The sequence below is a fragment of the Aythya ferina genome (genome assembly GCF_964211825.1).
Source record: "Aythya ferina genome assembly, chromosome: 1".
NCBI classification, from domain to species: Eukaryota; Metazoa; Chordata; class Aves; order Anseriformes; family Anatidae; genus Aythya; species Aythya ferina.
Genome location: NC_140296.1, coordinates 11,300,020 through 11,318,156, shown reverse-complemented (window position 1 = coordinate 11,318,156; position 18,137 = coordinate 11,300,020). Strand labels below are relative to the sequence as shown.

General features: G+C 38.1%; 1 protein-coding gene across 9 annotated transcripts in view; it reads right to left on the bottom strand.

Annotated features, from left to right (window-relative positions):
* Nucleotides 1–17,208, bottom strand: part of DEUP1 (deuterosome assembly protein 1) — a 55,020-nt gene extending 37,812 nt beyond the window's left edge. For 4 of the 9 annotated variants that reach the window (XM_084538018.1, XM_084538023.1, XM_084538024.1 and 1 more), the window contains exons 1-3: nt 8,641–8,698; nt 7,468–7,532; nt 1,261–1,432 (exon numbers count right to left, since the gene is read on the bottom strand). In XM_084538018.1, the coding sequence (XP_084394144.1) occupies nt 1,261–1,432; nt 7,468–7,511 (216 nt within the window). In that variant the 5' untranslated portion in view covers nt 7,512–7,532; nt 8,641–8,698. Of the gene's footprint in view, nt 1–1,260; nt 1,433–7,467; nt 7,533–8,509; nt 8,582–8,640; nt 8,699–9,216; nt 9,796–17,074 lie in introns of those variants that run through there. The other 5 variants (XM_084538021.1, XM_084538020.1, XM_084538019.1 and 2 more) reach the window with 5 other exon arrangements.
* Between the last annotated feature and the right edge of the window lie 929 nt (nt 17,209–18,137).

The following is an 18,137-nucleotide window of genomic DNA, read 5'->3' as shown; positions in this document are numbered from 1 at the left end:
AAAGACTGTTGCATAAAAGGTAAATATTAAAAATACTTATTCATTCAGTAACTTAATAATAAATCTGGACACCACAAACCCAGATGGCAGCAACATCAAGATAGGGATTTTATAGTAAAAAAACCTCATTGTATGCTTATATTATGATCTAATGATAATACGGTATGTCTGTCAAGACCTTTTAATGAAAGCATTTCTGAACCAACCACATAAATGAACTGCTGTGCCCCAGTGTGAAAATTTTGTTTGAATGGTTTATATAATCATATAAATTACTTTCAGTTACTTATGTTCAAATTATCAGGAGACATTTTAGACCTATTTCATTTCCCTAAGTAAGTGCTATTTGACATATCTTGAATTATCTGAGATTTTCACAAAGATCTGAGAAATATGACAAAGAGCACACATGACACCTAAGTTTTTCTGGAGAGGCAGCTGGAAGCCAGTTGGAATATGCTAAAATATTTCAGATAACATCTGTGCATGGGCAAATAAATTGATGTTTTGGGGATTGGCTAGCTGAGTTATTCTCTTGGCTCCTCTGACTGCAATGACAAAGGGCAAGTTCCTGTAATTGCTCATTAGGGAGTGAGATAGCATTTTCAAGACTCCCACTGGCAGTTTAGACAACTAGCTCACAAGAGGAGACCTATGTGTAAACACTTAACTTCAGATGTCTTGAACTAGAGCTGAATGTCATGCTAGGATTCACGAATACTTCTGAATGAATATTCAGCAGACATGACTGGGAAGTACAGATGATGTCAGGTACGCTGGGGTTTTCAGTTTGATAAGCAATTCTAAGTGGTGATAATTCAAATCTCCACTATTAATAATAAAATTACCATTTAGCCAGTACAGAATGTAAAATTATAAAAATGGAGTATAAACATGAATTACAAATACATAATTTTGTCAAGCTTTTGAACTGTACATCTCCTTTTAAAATATCTGACGAAACTAGACGCATTGGCATTTAGGAAAAAAAAAAAACACAATATCTTTTTTCAACTAAACTATTTGATTTAGACTTTAGGGAAATAGAAGAATCACGGGACTTTCAATGACATTTTTACAAATACTTTTCAGAACAGAAGCACACTTTAAAACAAAACAGTAAGAGTAATTAGTGACCTTTAAAGGGTGTTTGGTATTTTTACATGATAGAACAAACAAGCCTACTTATAGAGCATTTTGAGCGTACTATTAACTACCTCTCAGAATAAATACTTTATAGAATGTGACATTTTAAAATACCTCTTGACCTTTTTGATCCAGTTTGCTTTGGGCTCTTGCTAGTTCTTGATCCTGGATATCCATCTTTGCTTCCAAAGCTTTCATCTTCCTTTCCCATTCCACTTTTTTGCTGTTTACTGTGATGTCAATTTGATGCAGTAACTCCTGAAGTTGAGTGTCACACGGAGAGGCTCTAGTAATAATAAAAAATGGATTTATTTTTTCAAACACAGAGTAAGGCGGAAAGTAAATTTCTATTTATATTGGTAAGACTTGATTTTACTTCTGATGAAGATCATCATTTTTCAACATCAGATAGAAAGAAATAGAAAAGCTAAATTATGCCTTCAAAAGTTAAATCTTAAATTTGTCCGAAGTCCAAATGGGAATATTTAGTACATCGTGGATCTTTTGTCTAGCTTTAAGGCTGTTTGATATCCTCTCAGTCTGTCAGGTAGGAACTGTCAAATGAGCATAAGTTAAGTAGAAGATTTCCAAGCTTAAACCTAAAAGGACAATAGTAGGACAATCTGAATATTAAGCTGCACGTGGGCACAGGACTTTCCACTACGGATCGAGGCAGTTTGCTGGAAGAAGTTATTAAACAGTTGGCTTGAAAGCTAGCCACTGTTCTTGATTGCTAGCTCTACTTTTACACTCTGTTTTCCCAATCTCTTTGTAGAAAATGGAATAAGACAACTTCTATGATACTAGTAAGGTTTAATTCTATTAGCAACCACAGAAGTGAGCGCATTTTGAAATTGAACTTATCTTTGGGGGACCACATGCTGGATTTAACATAAACGTTAGAATTTTTCCAAACTTCTGAGGTTGAATTTGTAATACATCCCTTACATTATAACTTCATCACCAGTGATGGAATATTTTTTGTGTCACTCCTTTAGAAATATGATGTGTCATAAGCATCAAAATATATAGTTAATATATATATTAGAATATAAACAGAATATATAGGTGTATCAGAAACATAACGCAGTCAAAGTTGCCCTCTTATACTTACTGTTATGGAGGAACAGCATATTAATTTCACAAAATTAAACACTGGACAGTGTCAAACTGTTGAAATCAGATGGCATACACCATTTAGCAGGTACATAAAAAGCATCTGAATAATATGAAGCTTTCTTTATCCCATATAAATTCAAGTATTGCATTTGATGATGAATGTAAGAAAAAATTGAAGTAAGATATACATTATAGAATATTTGGTTCTGGATACATTTTATGCAAGAAATTGAACAATTATTTCTGCACTCTAAACTTTTTATTTGTAGAAATGACTGTTTTATGTCTAAATTATACTGTTCTTCTCTGTATATGAGATTTTTTTCTGTAAGTATTTTGGAGAATTTATTGCCCAATAAACTCAATTGTTTTCTGAACTGGGAGTTTCACTCAATCTGTGAAATTATATCTGGCATTGCAGAATTGCAATGATTTCGTTAAAAGTCAGAATCTTTATAGAACTCATGGTTCTATAAAATTTGCAGTGAAATACTCCAGTTAGGAAAAAGAAAATCACAAGATAATTCATTTGTTTATTGAAATGTTCCTAGCTATTTTATTTTTCTGACTCACAGCTTCTTATCCATTTAACCTAGGATTCTAGGGTTTGGGAAAAAGAGAAATGAGACCACATACACTCCTGCCTAATTCCTATCCATTTAATAAAGGGAATTTTATTCCATTAACACTCAGGGCTGGTTTTGGACAGCTATAAAGAAAACTTAGCTGTTGAACAAATTCCTTAACTATGTCGGAGTGCCTATAAAGTTTCTATAAAACTTATTTTTCATCAAGTTATATAGGAAAAAACAATCAGATTATCCTCTATCACTATGAGTAATCACACATCACCAAAAATCAGTATTTGTAAGTCACTGAAAACTTCATTTTGACCTCAGTTTACTTAAACTGAGATACCAGATCAGAAATAGTTAAGGCAGTATTTTGATAAAAGTCTTTGGCAGACTTACTCACCACTGTAATGCTCACTTCTTGTCATTTCTTGAAAGGAAACTATATTTATCAACCTTGTATTTCTTTGAAAATCCCACAACTTCTAAGCAGTTTTACTGTGTTCAGAGCCCATAGGATGTGAGATGGAGATACTTTTATACTAAGTACCAAGTGGCATTATACTAAGTGGCATTTATCTCACAAGAGTGAAGGAAAATCTTTCGTTGATTGTTTTTAACCAGTGGAATACTGTATTGAATCTTTACACTTTTCAGGAACAACATCTCTTTCATTTCACTTTCAGCAAGTAAACATCTGCTTTCCTCGCAATTTTCTTTAGTGGCATCTTTTATTTGCATATCTCCTTCTCATATTAGTTAATAAACTTTCTTATCTGCTTCTTCTTTTAACTTTTTAATACCTTCCTTGTTTCCTGTTCTAGTTTTAATTGCTTTAAAATATTTTTGCTTGATTTAATAAGAGATTATATTCATAATTTGCCCCAATATACAGCTCTAGTATTTTATTTAGAATACCTATCTTATCTTTAGAATACTCTATCTTATCTTTATCACATACTGGAAAGTATTGAAATGTGCTACCTTTAGTCACTGCAATCTTATCTTGATCATGGAAAAAAAAAATCTCACTTAAACCCCTCATTATTATCAGGTATTATCTGAGCATTGTGAAAATTTCTATATTTTCCCTCCACAACAATTTAGAGATTAGTGTATCCAATCCACATCTGTCATATCTACATGAAATATGAAACTGCCACACCTATGTGAAAGTAAAAGTAAATTACATTGTGGTGTTTCTTCAGTGTTAACCGTCTCCCTCTTATCTCAATAGAATATGCAATTAGTAAACAGTGGTACGCCTGTTTTCTCTTCACCTTTTTTTTTTTTTTTTAATCTGTCACAGTGCTTATTCATTGCACAATTAAAGTTTAATCTAAATGTAATTTCCATTTCCTCATACCGTTGCATGATTTTCAAGCCTCTTATTACTTTTTTGGGGGGTTGGCTACAAGCCTACATTGAATTTCCTGTTGATTAAACCAGCAACTGTATTCTTTCATAAATTTGTTAATCTCAAATGATGTAAAAATGTACTGAAACCTATTACATTTCATGAGAGTATATTTAGCCTTCTGATAGACATCTCTTATTTTAAATAAGCTAAGAATGTTGTGTCATTGTTTTGAATTTTGCCATGTTATATTTTCCTCTCAAAAGTATCATTTATCTTACCGACCTGTTCTAAAAAAAAAAAACTAAGAGTAACAGTCAGCAGGTATAGTGCTTTAATTTATGCAGTTTTAAAAGTTAAATATTCTCTCTACTGCTGATGGTACATACATCTGTGTGGCACATGCCTTCATGATCACTTATCAGTTTGTAGTCATTCTAATACCTCTATGGCATGATGGTTTGCTAGAGTGACCTTAACTATTTCTTTTATTAATTCTTCAGTATTTCCTAGCTTTTCTTCCTCTCCTTCTGCCTGGACCTGTAAATTGACTATTTATGAAATAATTGCCACAAAGATGGTCACACAGAGACAAAAGACAGTGCAGCATCTGCATAATGTAGCAGTAAAGTACAACAGGGTTAATGAAAAATCACACCCCAACGTGCCTGTAACTGCTCAGTCCTAGGGAGTATCAAAGAGGATTTCAGTATCCAAAATTAGCACAGGCTGCTGCTTTGTGTCATGTACGTTACAATCTGGCTTATTTTTTTTGGGGGGGGTCACTGCAACCAAGAATGTACCAAGCAACTAGGAATGCTATTTTAGCAGAACTTCACGTATTCAAGCACAAAGCAAGGCAAGCACTCAGAGGTAATACCCCTAATGCCAGGGAGACTTCAGCTGCTGGGTGTGCTGCCAGCACATCGCTGAAGAACACAGTACGTGTACTCACATGTTTTACTCCTGGGGGTTGATACCACCTTCTCAGGTAAACACCAGCACTTGTTTCAAGTTAACAACCTTGTTCAAAATGGCAAATGCCATGGATAAAAATGCTCCTGTGGAAAATGTTTCCTTTCTTTTCTGGTAATCTTCCATATCCCAGCTGTTCAGCCAGCTCCCCAGTTTCCTGCCCTCCCAGTGCCCATGCAGACACACTGAAGTTCCCTGTCTGTAGGATCTGCTCAAGTGAAATGCTTGCCCCACACATTCCATGTATCTTGCATGCTCAACTTCTAACTGCAGTACAGTAAAAAAAAAAAAAAAAGAAATAGTTCCTTAACATGGAAAAGTGTTTATTGAACACATTTTCTTGGCGCTTAAGTGATGCATATGCCATGTTTTGATGATTATTACAGAACTCAAATCTGCAAACCTGTTGAACTTGGAAAGGTTTTATAAATTTACAGAAATCGTAATGCCTTTTAATGTTAAAACTGTTAGCACTGCCATTTTAACATTTAATATCAACCATAGGGTAACAGTTACCAAAATGCGTATGAAAGAATATTCTTGTCCATACTCTTTAGAAAGAAATTGTAATTTAGAAACTGAAATTTCAAGAAATGTTTAGTTCATACTATCAGTCTCTAGTTCATGCATTTTGTCCTTACTCTCAGGTTTGCTGACAAATACAAAAATACGTATGACCATATTTCTAAAAACACATGCAAAACTTATGCAGAACAATGTAAACAAAGATTTTCATCTTCAATAAAATACATTAATTATTTTTTGATTCTTAACCCAGCTTCTGGAGCCAATATTAATTCATTTTCCCTTCTTAAAAGTCACTTTAAAAATAAGAAATATATAAAATGATTGTGATATAGCACTCCACTAATACATTTTACTCTGTATATGAACTACAATTAATTTATTTAACAATTATCAGCCATACACAGTCATACACATGTTTGGATGGATAATTTTTGATTTATGGGATCTTGCAGCTGGCAGATAATTGTCATGATTTCTGTCACCATTATTCAGCTCTTTTCCCAAATTTGAAAGCTATCTGCATTATCTCTGCAATACTGTCAGCACAGACTGAAACATTAATCTCCTATCATCAGATGTGTATCCTAAATTACTCTTCCAGATTCTTTGTATTGGTAATGGAAATAAACAACTATCTAGAATACCTGTTTTATGATAGGACATATCACTCTCTAGATCCATCTGCAGTGGCTTGAAATTTCACATATGTCAATTACAACTAAAGCCAGCAGGGGGTGAACTCTTAAAATGAGCTTTTGATGTGTTAAATAACAATATTTTGATATTTTTAAATTCTAATTTTAATTATGATATTTACCAATCATATCACTAACAAAAAGAATGGCCCTCTGAGCCAAAAAAAGGGCCGCACTGTTCAGAATATATTTTAATGCTGCATACTATTTCTGTTCCATTATGAAAACTGCGCACATTGTTCTTCAGTACAACAGAGCACACTTTCAAATCATATTAAAGCCTTCCTGGGCCAGGTCTGATTGAATATGTGTGTCTCTATTATTTTAAGTTCTTTTATACTCAATATGTGCCATATGACCTAGGGCTGCTTCTTGGTAATAATGATATATGAAACCATTTCATATGAAAAGGATGTATTAAATTTATTCATAAATTATAATAGATAAATATTCTATTCAGCTTATCATATCAGGACGTACTCTTCATATCATTGTGTTCCCTGAAGAGGCTGGATGTTATGAGGCCCACTTTTAAATCTCCCCCATAGTTTGTGCTGTACTAAAACACTGTAACAATTAAATTTGGATTATGTAAAAAAAAAGTTTACTTTGTTGTGAGGAAAAGTGCATCTCATACTTGGTAGATCAATTTTGGTTATTACCTATGAAAAATAGGACTATAGCTTTAACAATTAATAGCCTTGCTTTTAAGGCTTCAGAATGTTTTAAAAGCAGTGTTTATACTGCTGTAGCCTAGCAACAACTTTTGAAAAACATTTAAAATAAAATTGCTTAACATCTTAATAAAACCCTGCATAGTTTCACCATTTCTCTTTTGTTTAGATATGCAGATTTAAAAAAATTAAATAAGTAAGATACAGTCAGTAGGGTATTACTGTGATAAGCCATGTTGTCTTAGTTATTAGTAACCTCTTCACAGTTTGCAGAGAAAGCAGCCAAAGAAATTGAAAAATAATGTTTGCTTCTCATATCATTAATATTTTGTTTTACATCTTTAATAAACCCACAAATTCAATTCTGTTATGTATTCAACTCTCAGATATTCTTTACTCACTTAGCGAGAGCTTGTTCCTGAAACACTTCCAAGCACTGTTCCATGTTATTGATAGTCTTTTTGACCTGTTGAAACAACAAATCAAGTAATTCATATTCTTACACATGCACATTTGCATAGTGAAGTTGTGTATACTGAATCATTCAGTGCTTTCCCTTCAAATTCTGTAATTCTTCCACTGTGAACAACAGGAGCAGGGAAATGTGGCTCTACATTACATCCTGGAATGGGCAGGATGAAAACTTCTGGAGTAAGCTCAGCTCTCCATCAGCAGCTTTTGCACTTGCTGCAACAGTGAGATACTAGAAGGGGTGCTAGCTTGAGGATAAACTTGGATTTCCACGAGGAAGAGTTTGTTTTGGATCATTCTCTGTCACATAACATCAATGATTCACCAAGGCACTCTGGAATATATGAATGTAAATTTGTTGTAGATCTGTGGGTGCAGTCAGCAGCCTTTTCTCCACTGCCATGGAGTGGAGGCCAAATTTCATACCTTCATATGTTCTAATTAACCTATAGCCAGGCTAGGATGGTTCCCAAACACACTCATGTGAACTATTTACTCCCTTGTCTGGCAAATGCAGCATGGATCCATGGAGCACTCACTCACCGTAGCAGCAAGGAAAGATCTGACTGAGCCTGACCCTGGGACAGGTCTGTGGGGCTGGTGGGACAGGGATGTAGGGCATGGACAGGGAGGTTGGACCAGCTATCTCCAGAGGTCCCTTCCAACCTCGGCCATTCTGTGATGGGTGTGAGGGCAAAGCACGGGAGGGAGGGTGCCATGAGACAGCCCTAATTCCTTGGGGGGCAAAAAGCATGACTCTCAAGGGGACAGATACCTGTATGTACAGGTGTGTGGGGACACCGCTGTGTGGCACCTGAGGTGACACAGGCGCAGTGACTCCACAGGGGACCGGCACCTGAGTGCCACAGGCACAGGACCACCTCCCTTGGCTCCACAGGGGACGGACACCTGAGGTGACACGGGGCCATTTGTGGCTCTAACGGGGACAGACACCCCGGATAACACACGCACAGTGGCACTGGCTCCACAGGGAACGGACACCCGAGGTGTCCCAGGCACCGGGGCAGCACCGGGGACCGATCCACACCGCGCTGCGACGGGCACCGCCGTCCCCCCCCCCCCGTCCCCTCCCCGCCCGTTACCTGCCGCGCTCCTCCCGCCGCTCCCTCCGCACCCGCTATGAGCAAGGCGTGCGCCCTCTCAGCCCCTCGCCCCCATCCCTTCCTCCTTCCCTCCCTCCCTCCTTCCCTCCCGCCCCGGCTCCCGCCCGCCTCGCCCCGCGGCGGTTGCGGCCAGCGCCCGGCGGCTTCTCCAGTCGCCGCGGCAACGCCGAGAGCCGCGGGGCGAGGCGGGGAGGCGGGCGGCGGCCATGAGGGGACGGGCGGGAAGCGGCGGCGGGCAGGCTGCGGGAGGGCAGGAGGGGACAGCGGGGCCATGAGGGGACCGGAGAGGGAAGGGGAGGACGGCTGGGAGAGGGATGGGGTGTGACAGGGCTGCCAAGGGGGGAAGGGGAGCGGGGAGACCCCGCGGGACCGGTCCCGGGACGCCCCGGTGTCACTTCTGTCAGCGCAGGGCACCTCAGCCCGGGCTGAAGGCAGGCGTTGGGAGCTCCTTCTCAGGCAGGTCAGGGCTAAATAACATTTAACTCAATTTAGGAAAACACTAGGCAGTTCCATCCATCCATTTATTTATTTATTTATTTATTTAAATGCCATTACCACTCCATGATGCGATCACTACCCATTTCTTTCTGACCGACTGTGCTTCCCTCAGATGATTTCTCTGCTTATTACGTGAGTGGTGCAGGCTTGGGTGCCACCTTTACATCCCTGTGCGTTTCGGTTTGTCATATTCAACAGCAAAACGTGATGAATCGTAGCCGTTTCGACTTCTTTCAGTAGTAATTTGCGGTTCCAAACTTAGGGTTTACAGATCCCTTCAGACTCCAAGGGCAGCACAATTCACTTTGGATTTATTGTCCTGAAATCCCATGGAGCGTTCTCAGGAGCTGCTAGTCTATTTATTTACACCAAATTTCGACCTTTTGCTTTGTTTTGCTTAGACTGTTTACTTAAATTAACTGAGTGAACTGCATTTTTAATATCAGTTCCAGGGAATAATTTGTTTTGCTTGGTTCTTACCTCCTGTGTTAAGGCAGATGGTTTTCATGTCAGCAGAAATACTGTTTCAACCTATGAATTATGGAAAATGTTTTTAAAATGAAAGATTAAAATAAAGTTATACACGGAGTTTCAGGAAAGTTCCTGATAAGTTTGTGTACTAACTCTAGAAAGTGCTGCAGTAATTTCCCATTGTGGTTTTCTTAAAAATTAGTAAAGCGTTTTTATTTTTGCTTTACATTTTTTCTTTCATTGGTGTATTTCATTTCAGAACTGTCCCAGGAACATTTCAGTTCTTTATTTGCCAGGCAGCAGCAGCAGGAGCAGGTGAGGGCAGGTGAGCTGGGAGCTGAGGGTGATGGCAGGGAGCTGAGCAGTGCCCTTGCTGCCACGGCACTGCTCATATGGTGCCTGCAGTCAGCCACAGCCAAGAGATGGCCAGACAAGCCTGCAGTGATGGGCAGGTCTGAGATGACACCAGAAGGCAAGTCAGCAGCAGGTCAGGAGCAGTGAGGTGCCATTCTGAGCACAGACACAGCTACAGCATTGCTCAGACAAGGCTCAGGGGCATGGCCTGGAGCTGAAATCCTGATCTAAGGGCCCCCAGCACAGTGTCTCATGGCTCTGTCTGGTAGCAAGCAGCGTTAACTCTAGGTTATCACTGCACCATGTCAGATCTGGCCTTGAGGACAGGCAGCCAAACCCAAGGGGCAGAGGGGGAGGAGGTTACAGAACCCTGAAAACATTTTCTTCATTACAACTGACATCTTCACTTACTGTGATAGAATGACTGTGAAGAAATCACACTGAAACATTTGATTATCAATACCCAAAATATTTCAAATATAATTTATTCTATTTGGAATGCTGTTTTAAGTTTTTTTTTTTTCTTTCTTCCTTTTTTTTTTTTTTTTTTTTTTTTTTTTTTAATGCTGAAATTTAGAGTGATTTATTTAAAATACTTAGATTTGTAAAGGTTTAAAATATGTTGTAAAAGTAGTTCCTAATGTAGCTTCCAGTGAATTTCCAGTTGTTCAGCTGCAGCAACTGAAGTTAACTTTTCAGCCATATTCCCAGTGTATACATTTTAATTATCTCCCTATCTCATCCTTTCTCAGTAGTAATCAGTTATTCAGAATTTTAGCTTCCATCTGTCATGACCAAATAAAATTTGGGGGTGCAACTTTAAAAAAAAAACACAGATAATTTTAAAATTACATGTAAATGTTTTCAAAGCTTTCTTGAAGGAAAATTCCCACTGCAATTAACCAGAGTTGTGTTTCTAACTCCTTGATGTGCCTTTGAATATCTCATTCGCTATATTAAAAAAAATGCCATATCAAGTTGTTGACATTTTCTATTTGCTTTTGCTCATCAACTTCTATCTCTTGACTAGAGTTTGTCTTATGAGAACCAAGTCTTTTACTTTTTGACTTTAAAGAGGTAATTAGTAATATTCAAAGCAGCTTGAGAATATGCACAATAAATACAGAATAATTAAAGATTTTGTGATGGGTATTTACACATGCTTCAAATTACAGTAGTCAGCAAAGAAAAAAAAAAAAAGTAAAGGAAACTACTTTCAAACCAGTTTACAGATTAAAATTACTGGAAAGCTATGAGCACAATTCTGCAGAAACAAAGGAGGTAAATCAGGGCAGGGACTTGGATACGACCAAACATCAAACAAGGCAAGATACAACATCGATATTTTTCTAAAAACAAAGGGAATTATCTGGAAATATATTCACAGTCACAACTACCTGGTAACAAAAGAGTATAGGGAAATCCAAATAGCGAGCCAGGGGGTGTAAGGTTGTACACCTTCAATAGGACACCCCTTTGCTCAGTCTGGTTCTGGGATTCATGAGCCAAGATGAGACTAACAGCTCTAGTAGAAAAATTGCAAGAAGCAGTATAAAAAGAAATGTTGATCTTTCAGTATCTGCAACTATGAGTTTATTTTTAGCTTTTTTTTTTTTTTTCCTTTTTTTTTTTTTTCTTTTATGTCGCATTGCAACACATTATTGGTGGGAGGGTGTCCTTTCTGTCCACCTAACAGAACAGAGCATATACCACAAATGTTCCTGTTTTGGAGAGAACAATGGAAAGCAAGGTTCTTTGTATAGGATGTATTTTGTCAGTGGTGTGGGCTTTACATTACATTGTTGAGCTTTTGTCAGTAATATTTGAGAAGCGTGTAGCTTGTTTATGAGACATTGCTGAAAGAGAGGAAAGCTAAATTACATTAACAAATCCAACAAATTCTAATAAGAGCTTTTAAGGAAGTCCTAATTAAAGTAATGCTTTTAGTCTAATAATTATTCTGAGAATTTAGAACCCAGAATCATGGAATCAGAGAACAGCCCACGCTGGAAAAGGATATCTTTCCAGGAAAAGGGTACCTGGATGAAATTATCTAGCACCCCATCCAGTCATGCCTTGAAAACCTCCACTTATGGGGGTTCTCCCACATCCCCATGGTGGTTGTTCCAGAAATTGATTGTTCTCCCTGGTAAAATTTCTTCCCTATATCAGGACCTGTTGCTCCTTTTTGTCTCCATGTGGCTCCTTGTGAAGAGAAAGCCTCTGTCCTCTATGCAGCTGCCCTCTAAGCACTGGAAAACTTACATGATGGATTCATAGTAGCTCTAAAATAGTTTAATAACGATGACATTCTATACGTTAGTCAGTTTGGATATTTATGAACTTACCAACTAAATTTACAGAAGTGCTGTTAGAAGAGACAGATGGAAAGGAAAATGAATAGCTCAATATAGGCCGTTTGTGAACAAATGCACACAAGCCACTGAGCCAATAAAACCTGTGGCAAAATCCCTAAGACATAAGCAATAAGAGAAGAATGACATCTTAAAAAAGAACCTTTGCAAGAGGGATTTTTTGTTTTTGAAAATTGGGCATAAAATCTGCCTGAGAATTCTGAAGTTACCTACCTAATTTACTAGCAGGAGGTAATAGAGGCAGCATAACAGAGGCATAGAGGCAGAGCTCTGTTTCTAAATGTTTTGTTTCAAGTTTAAACTGAAAAGTACTCTGTTCTTAAGCAGCTTATGAGATCACTGAAGGGAAGAACAGACAGAGCTTGGATTTAGTTGGATTTGCCAGGTAAACTGGTTGATAAGCCATACCGTAGGCTGGGACCTGTTCTAAAAGTGGAGAACTGTCAGAATTTATCCAGTAACATATAACAGCAAGAAATCTGATAATTAAGGGTAGTGCTCTGAGAGAAAGCAGAAAGGGGTTAAAGGTGCCGTTTGGCCTGTTGCTGTAACAGTTAGAATTTCATCTTTTTGTGTCTGATGAAAAGTAACGCTAGATAATGTATGCACAAAAGAAAAATCTGCTTGAAGCTTTCTGCTTATGTTTTTCTAGAAACTCATGATAATGTCAAGCATTACTGTAACATCTTTAAGCATGCCACAGTCTTTCCTTTGTAGTTGTTGCTACTGCAGCATAAAAATAATCTTGACGTTTTAGCAACATGGGTATGGTTTCTAGCACTCTATAGGCAGGAATATTTCTTGGTTAATTGGTTTTTATTTTTAAAAATGAAATGAAATGATCTCTTGTCTGTGATCAGTGGCAATTAAAAAAAGAGAGAAGACTGAAACTTCATAGGGAACATTTCATCTCTGGCTATGTATTATGCCACAGTTGCTTCAGTGCTACGATGAAGTGAGGATTTCCAAGACTTTTTTTTTAGTTAAAATAGGCAAGTTACAGAAAAATATCACCTACCCAAGGCATAATTTTCAGTTTGTACTGTCTGAAGGGATTACAGGAAACAAATTGTACATTTTGTTTCATCTTAAATTCAAATTATTTGATATCCCTACAATTTTGTTTTTCAGTGGTATGAAATGCGATGAAGATTGTAGAGGTAGCTTTTGGTAGCATTTGAATTTGACATCTGAAGGGTGGATAATTGGAACTTTTGTCACCTTGCATTGATTTTGGAGCAAGCCTAGTATTTTGACTCAAGCGCACGAAGCGAATATTCAGTTGAAATAACTTGCAGAGGAATAATTAACAATGCTGACATTTAAGATGTCATTCCAGGGTTTCAGAGTTAGCAGCTGAGGAGATGACATGGGAGCTCACATTACTCACTTGTGTAAGAATGCACTCAGATAGAGTGCGATCCTTTATTGGTTATATTAAGATGGTATTTGCAGGTTATGCTTGGATGATCATGCACTCTAACCGGGTTTATTTCTTTTGCCATTTGCATCTAGTTTTCTAATGACTTGAATGTTTCTATTTTTAGAATTAGTGTTGGGGTACAACTGTAGAGCAATTAAAATGTATTGCTATGATGCCCTCTACAGCATCCCATGATGAGCGATTTGATTTGTCTGTCAAAGTTAAGTCCTCTTTTGACTTGACTGTAAAGGGTTTTTTGGTCAGTTGGCTTAGGGACTCGGTGGCAGGCAGATACAGTAATAGCTCTGTCACTCTCTTGCTTGTCTCTAGGAGCAGAAAACAGTGCTTTTTAACAACCCAACATCTGAAGCGAGCCTTTTGACCTGGAAAGTCATTATTTTTATAGCAGAAATAACAGCACAACATTTGCTTTTCTCCTTTGCCTTTTGCAGGCTCCTGAATGTCTACATGCTCAGGGCTGAGTTCGGGCTGAGCAAATACAGCACCTACTTGTATATCAAGCTCTGCTTAACTGTTGACAGTTAATGCTGATGAATCTTCAGTTAATGTGAGTGCTCCTCGCAGGGCTGACTGTGTTCAGATATAACTTCAGCACCTGCAGTGGAAATCTTGCTTCAGCTTGCTGGAAAAAGCAAGTGCAAGCAAGGCTTTCAGCTAACAAATAAGCTACACTTTCTAAAAGCTGAAAATGAGGGTTAGAGTGCTCTGCCACTCTTCAGCAGAAGAGCCAGACATCTTCAAAGCATGGAGCCTTAACCTTGACCTTCCCTCACAACCATCTCATTAAGGCCGCATTACAACTACATCTCAGATATCACTAAATAGTACTTCGTGAGCATTACACTGTCATCCAAAAAACTAACTGGTTAGATACAAGCCACATTCCATTTATTCTTTTACTGAGAGTAGCAGATCAAAGTAGAGGGAAAAAAAGTATAGGATTCATGGAGAGACACACAAACACACACATGTACAGACACACAGAGAAGTGCACACTAAATCTTACACCTGTACTGGGCTATTGGCCACAGCAAAATATAGCTGGAGAGGCATGACTCCTGAAGGATCTGATCTCCCTACTCCGTAAGTGCAGCAAAACAAATCCTACACCTGATTCTGGCTTCTACCCTTGGATAGCTTTAGGGTTGCTTGGCCAAGTTGCTGCTGGACATTTGTGGGATGTTAGGTGGAGTTCTCCTTGGAGCAGCTGCTCTCATCGAACTCCCTTTTGGGCCAGATGCTCTGTTTTTCCTGACTGGAACATTCAAATCTGCCTTCTGCCTTTTGTGTGTTCCAAGCCAGCCTTGGCCAGGTCTCCAGACAAAGCAACAAGGATACACACAGCAAAGGCAGTGTATATCCAGGGAACAGATTTCTTATACTACTAGTATCAAAGGCTGACTTTACTTAAGCATTGGCTTCTTTTTTTTTTTTTTTTTTTTTTTTTCCTCCTGAATGACTGGCAAGGATTTGTGCCAGTCTTTCAATTGCATGAGAAGGAGCATCACTGTTGAATTTCAGGAACTTCAACCTCTGGTGGGTTGCCTTTTCCATTGCCCTTTGTAGGAAACAGCAATTAGATCTGTTGTTCTCTCATGTGCACTCTTTATAAGCTGATAACATTGCTGAAAAGAGGTGGCAAGAAAACAGGAAAGAGCTCAGCCCTGTTTTTTCTCTCTCTGGCCTTTGAGGAAAGAGATTTATTTTCTGCTTCCTCCTCCCTATGTGAAACACAAGACTTAAGAAAGAAAATGGACCTGTATCAGCCTCCACAGACATCAGAGTGGTCTGTGAAAAACACCAGGGTTAAAGGTAGAACTGAGAAAGGCTGAGGAAAAACTGGGTAGGTGAAAGGATAAGAGGAATGGGAGCAGAGCTGGCATAGACAGCATAGACAGGATGTATTTAGTACAGACCAGATTCATCTGTGTATATTTGGGGCTCTTTGGAATGTTAATTGCTAGCTATCCACACCCTGAGGCAGGACAAAGGAGCATTAAAAATATAAATTATTTTTATTTTTGGTTATGGTTTGTGACCCAGTTTTATGATGTACCTGTTATGTTAAGTCCTTAGTGCATACAGGTACACTGCCTCTGGAGCAGGAGAGGGTAATGGATCAGCTGAAACAGGGGACTGAGTGCTTACGAAAAGGAAATTCAACCCTCATTTCAAACTTTTCTAACAGGTATGGAGGAGAAGATTTGAACAGTGAATACTCTTTTTATTTCCAGAACTTCCTTAGCTGCTCTCCTAGCATCCCATTAATAACAGATGTACTGTGGACATAGCTCTGCAGGGAAGATCTTGGTTCATTAAGAACTTAATTGTTTTCTGAATAGCTAGATAACAGTTGTTTAGTAACAAGGGAACCATCATGTAATTGCTCTATAGCAATCCTTTCACAGACTTCTTGAATATTCTCCCTCTGCTTTAGAACAATTCCAGTTCCATCTCTTCAGCATCTTCTCTATCAATCCCTCACAGATTTTTACTCATTCAGATCAAAAACTACCTGTGACTAGGATTGCTGTATTCTGCATCCTCTACCACCTCAAAAGCCTCCACGTTTGTCCCCTTTCTCATGCCACTTTTTAAATCCAACTATAAAATAATTAAGCTGTTGACTTTAAATACTGCCTGATGGTACTCCATATGCACAGGATTTTGCATAAGATTACCAATGTCCGAAATGCCCTTGTTTAGTCTGTTGTGCTGCTTTTTACTCCCAACATCTGATTGCTGCAATCTGTGATTGAGTGAATGTGCTTTCCTTTATGAATAGTTTGTAGATGTCCTAGGGATCCTCTGGGACAAAGGCAGCTGCATATATATAAGGTGATATTAGTATTTTCCATCTTATCAAAAAAAGTCCACAGCTGGGGAGATATTAAACCAATATTTTCAGCTCTCCACATTCCCAGTAGTTTAAATTGAAAAACCAAATATACAATTACTGACTAAAAATAGCTTTCCCCCCCTCGATTCACAGCATTATAAAGAACCTGCTGCATTACCTACTTCTCTCAAGACCACAGTGATCTTTAAAGGCCATTTCTAATGATCTTTATATCCAGGCTAGATTTTATTGACTGAAACAATGGCACTCTTCTGGAGATTTTCTTCAACAAGTAGGTAGAGTTCACTGCTGTACGTATTTTTTGGTTCTTTATCCAACCTTTTTCTTTCACTTAGTGTCACTTCTCCCTCTTAACAAATTCCTCTTCCCACATAATGTATAGACCAGTGCAGTAGGGTCAACCACACCTACCTTTCAGCAATTTTTTTTCTGAAGTATTTCTACAGTGATGGTATGCCAAAACCATTCACTTCCCGGAATAGAACTATTCAGTAGGATAACTGATCTCCTAAAGAATCAGGGGATGCATGAAAGCAGTCAGTCTGTTCACACTCTAGGACTTGTTATACGTAGTTACTGCAAAAAAAAAAAAAAAAAAAAAAAAAAAAAGAAAGAAACTATGAAGGCCAGCTCTATCCAGCCGTAACCATTAGCACATAGAGAAGGAGGGTGGTTCTGGGAACTCATGAGTTATGGATTCAGCTCTGAATCTTGTCATAGGCTTCATAAGCCTTCCAGCAAATCATTTGGATTAATTTTCAGGTATAGAAAATCAATTAGAATATTAATTCTATTCTCGTTAAAAAAAAAAAAAAAATCTTGTTTGCCTATTGCAGCAATGACCATGTCCTGTTTATTGTACATGAAGTATTCAGGAAACAGAGTTCTGGCTTGGTTAGCAAGTCCTGTTACATCCAAGAATTCTCTTGGCTGGGATTTAATAACACAGGGGCCGTGACATTAATTATTCATATGCATTCTTCATTCACAGATTGTTCTTACTCACTTCAGCGAAAGTAGTTACATGAAATTTTGTCTTTCCTGATAGAGAAAGATAAATCTTCTAAGACAAACTAACATTTCTGTTAATACGTTGTAATAAAAAGGTGCTCTGCATTCTCATCCTGTTTTCCACAGAGGTTCACACATTTCATCGATCATTTTACAAAACAACTGCTAGAGGTGTATTGGAATCCTATGGATTGCATTCACATTATCAGAATCAGTGGGATATTGGATTTTTTTATGTGGCTTTTAAGCATTGCCATGTCAAGAAATTAGGGTTTTAACATGCTTTTCCACTTCTTTATTTAAATACTAGTTCATTTGTGTGGAAACATTGTAGATAGGTCTTAATTGCTGTTTAGCATCTTTGTGTTTGTAAGCAGCCAGTTTGGACCATTTAGGATTAAGCTGCTTTGATGGTTCTTCTTGTAGAGCGTAAAAGTTTTTTTCCTTCAGAGATTTCTGCTGG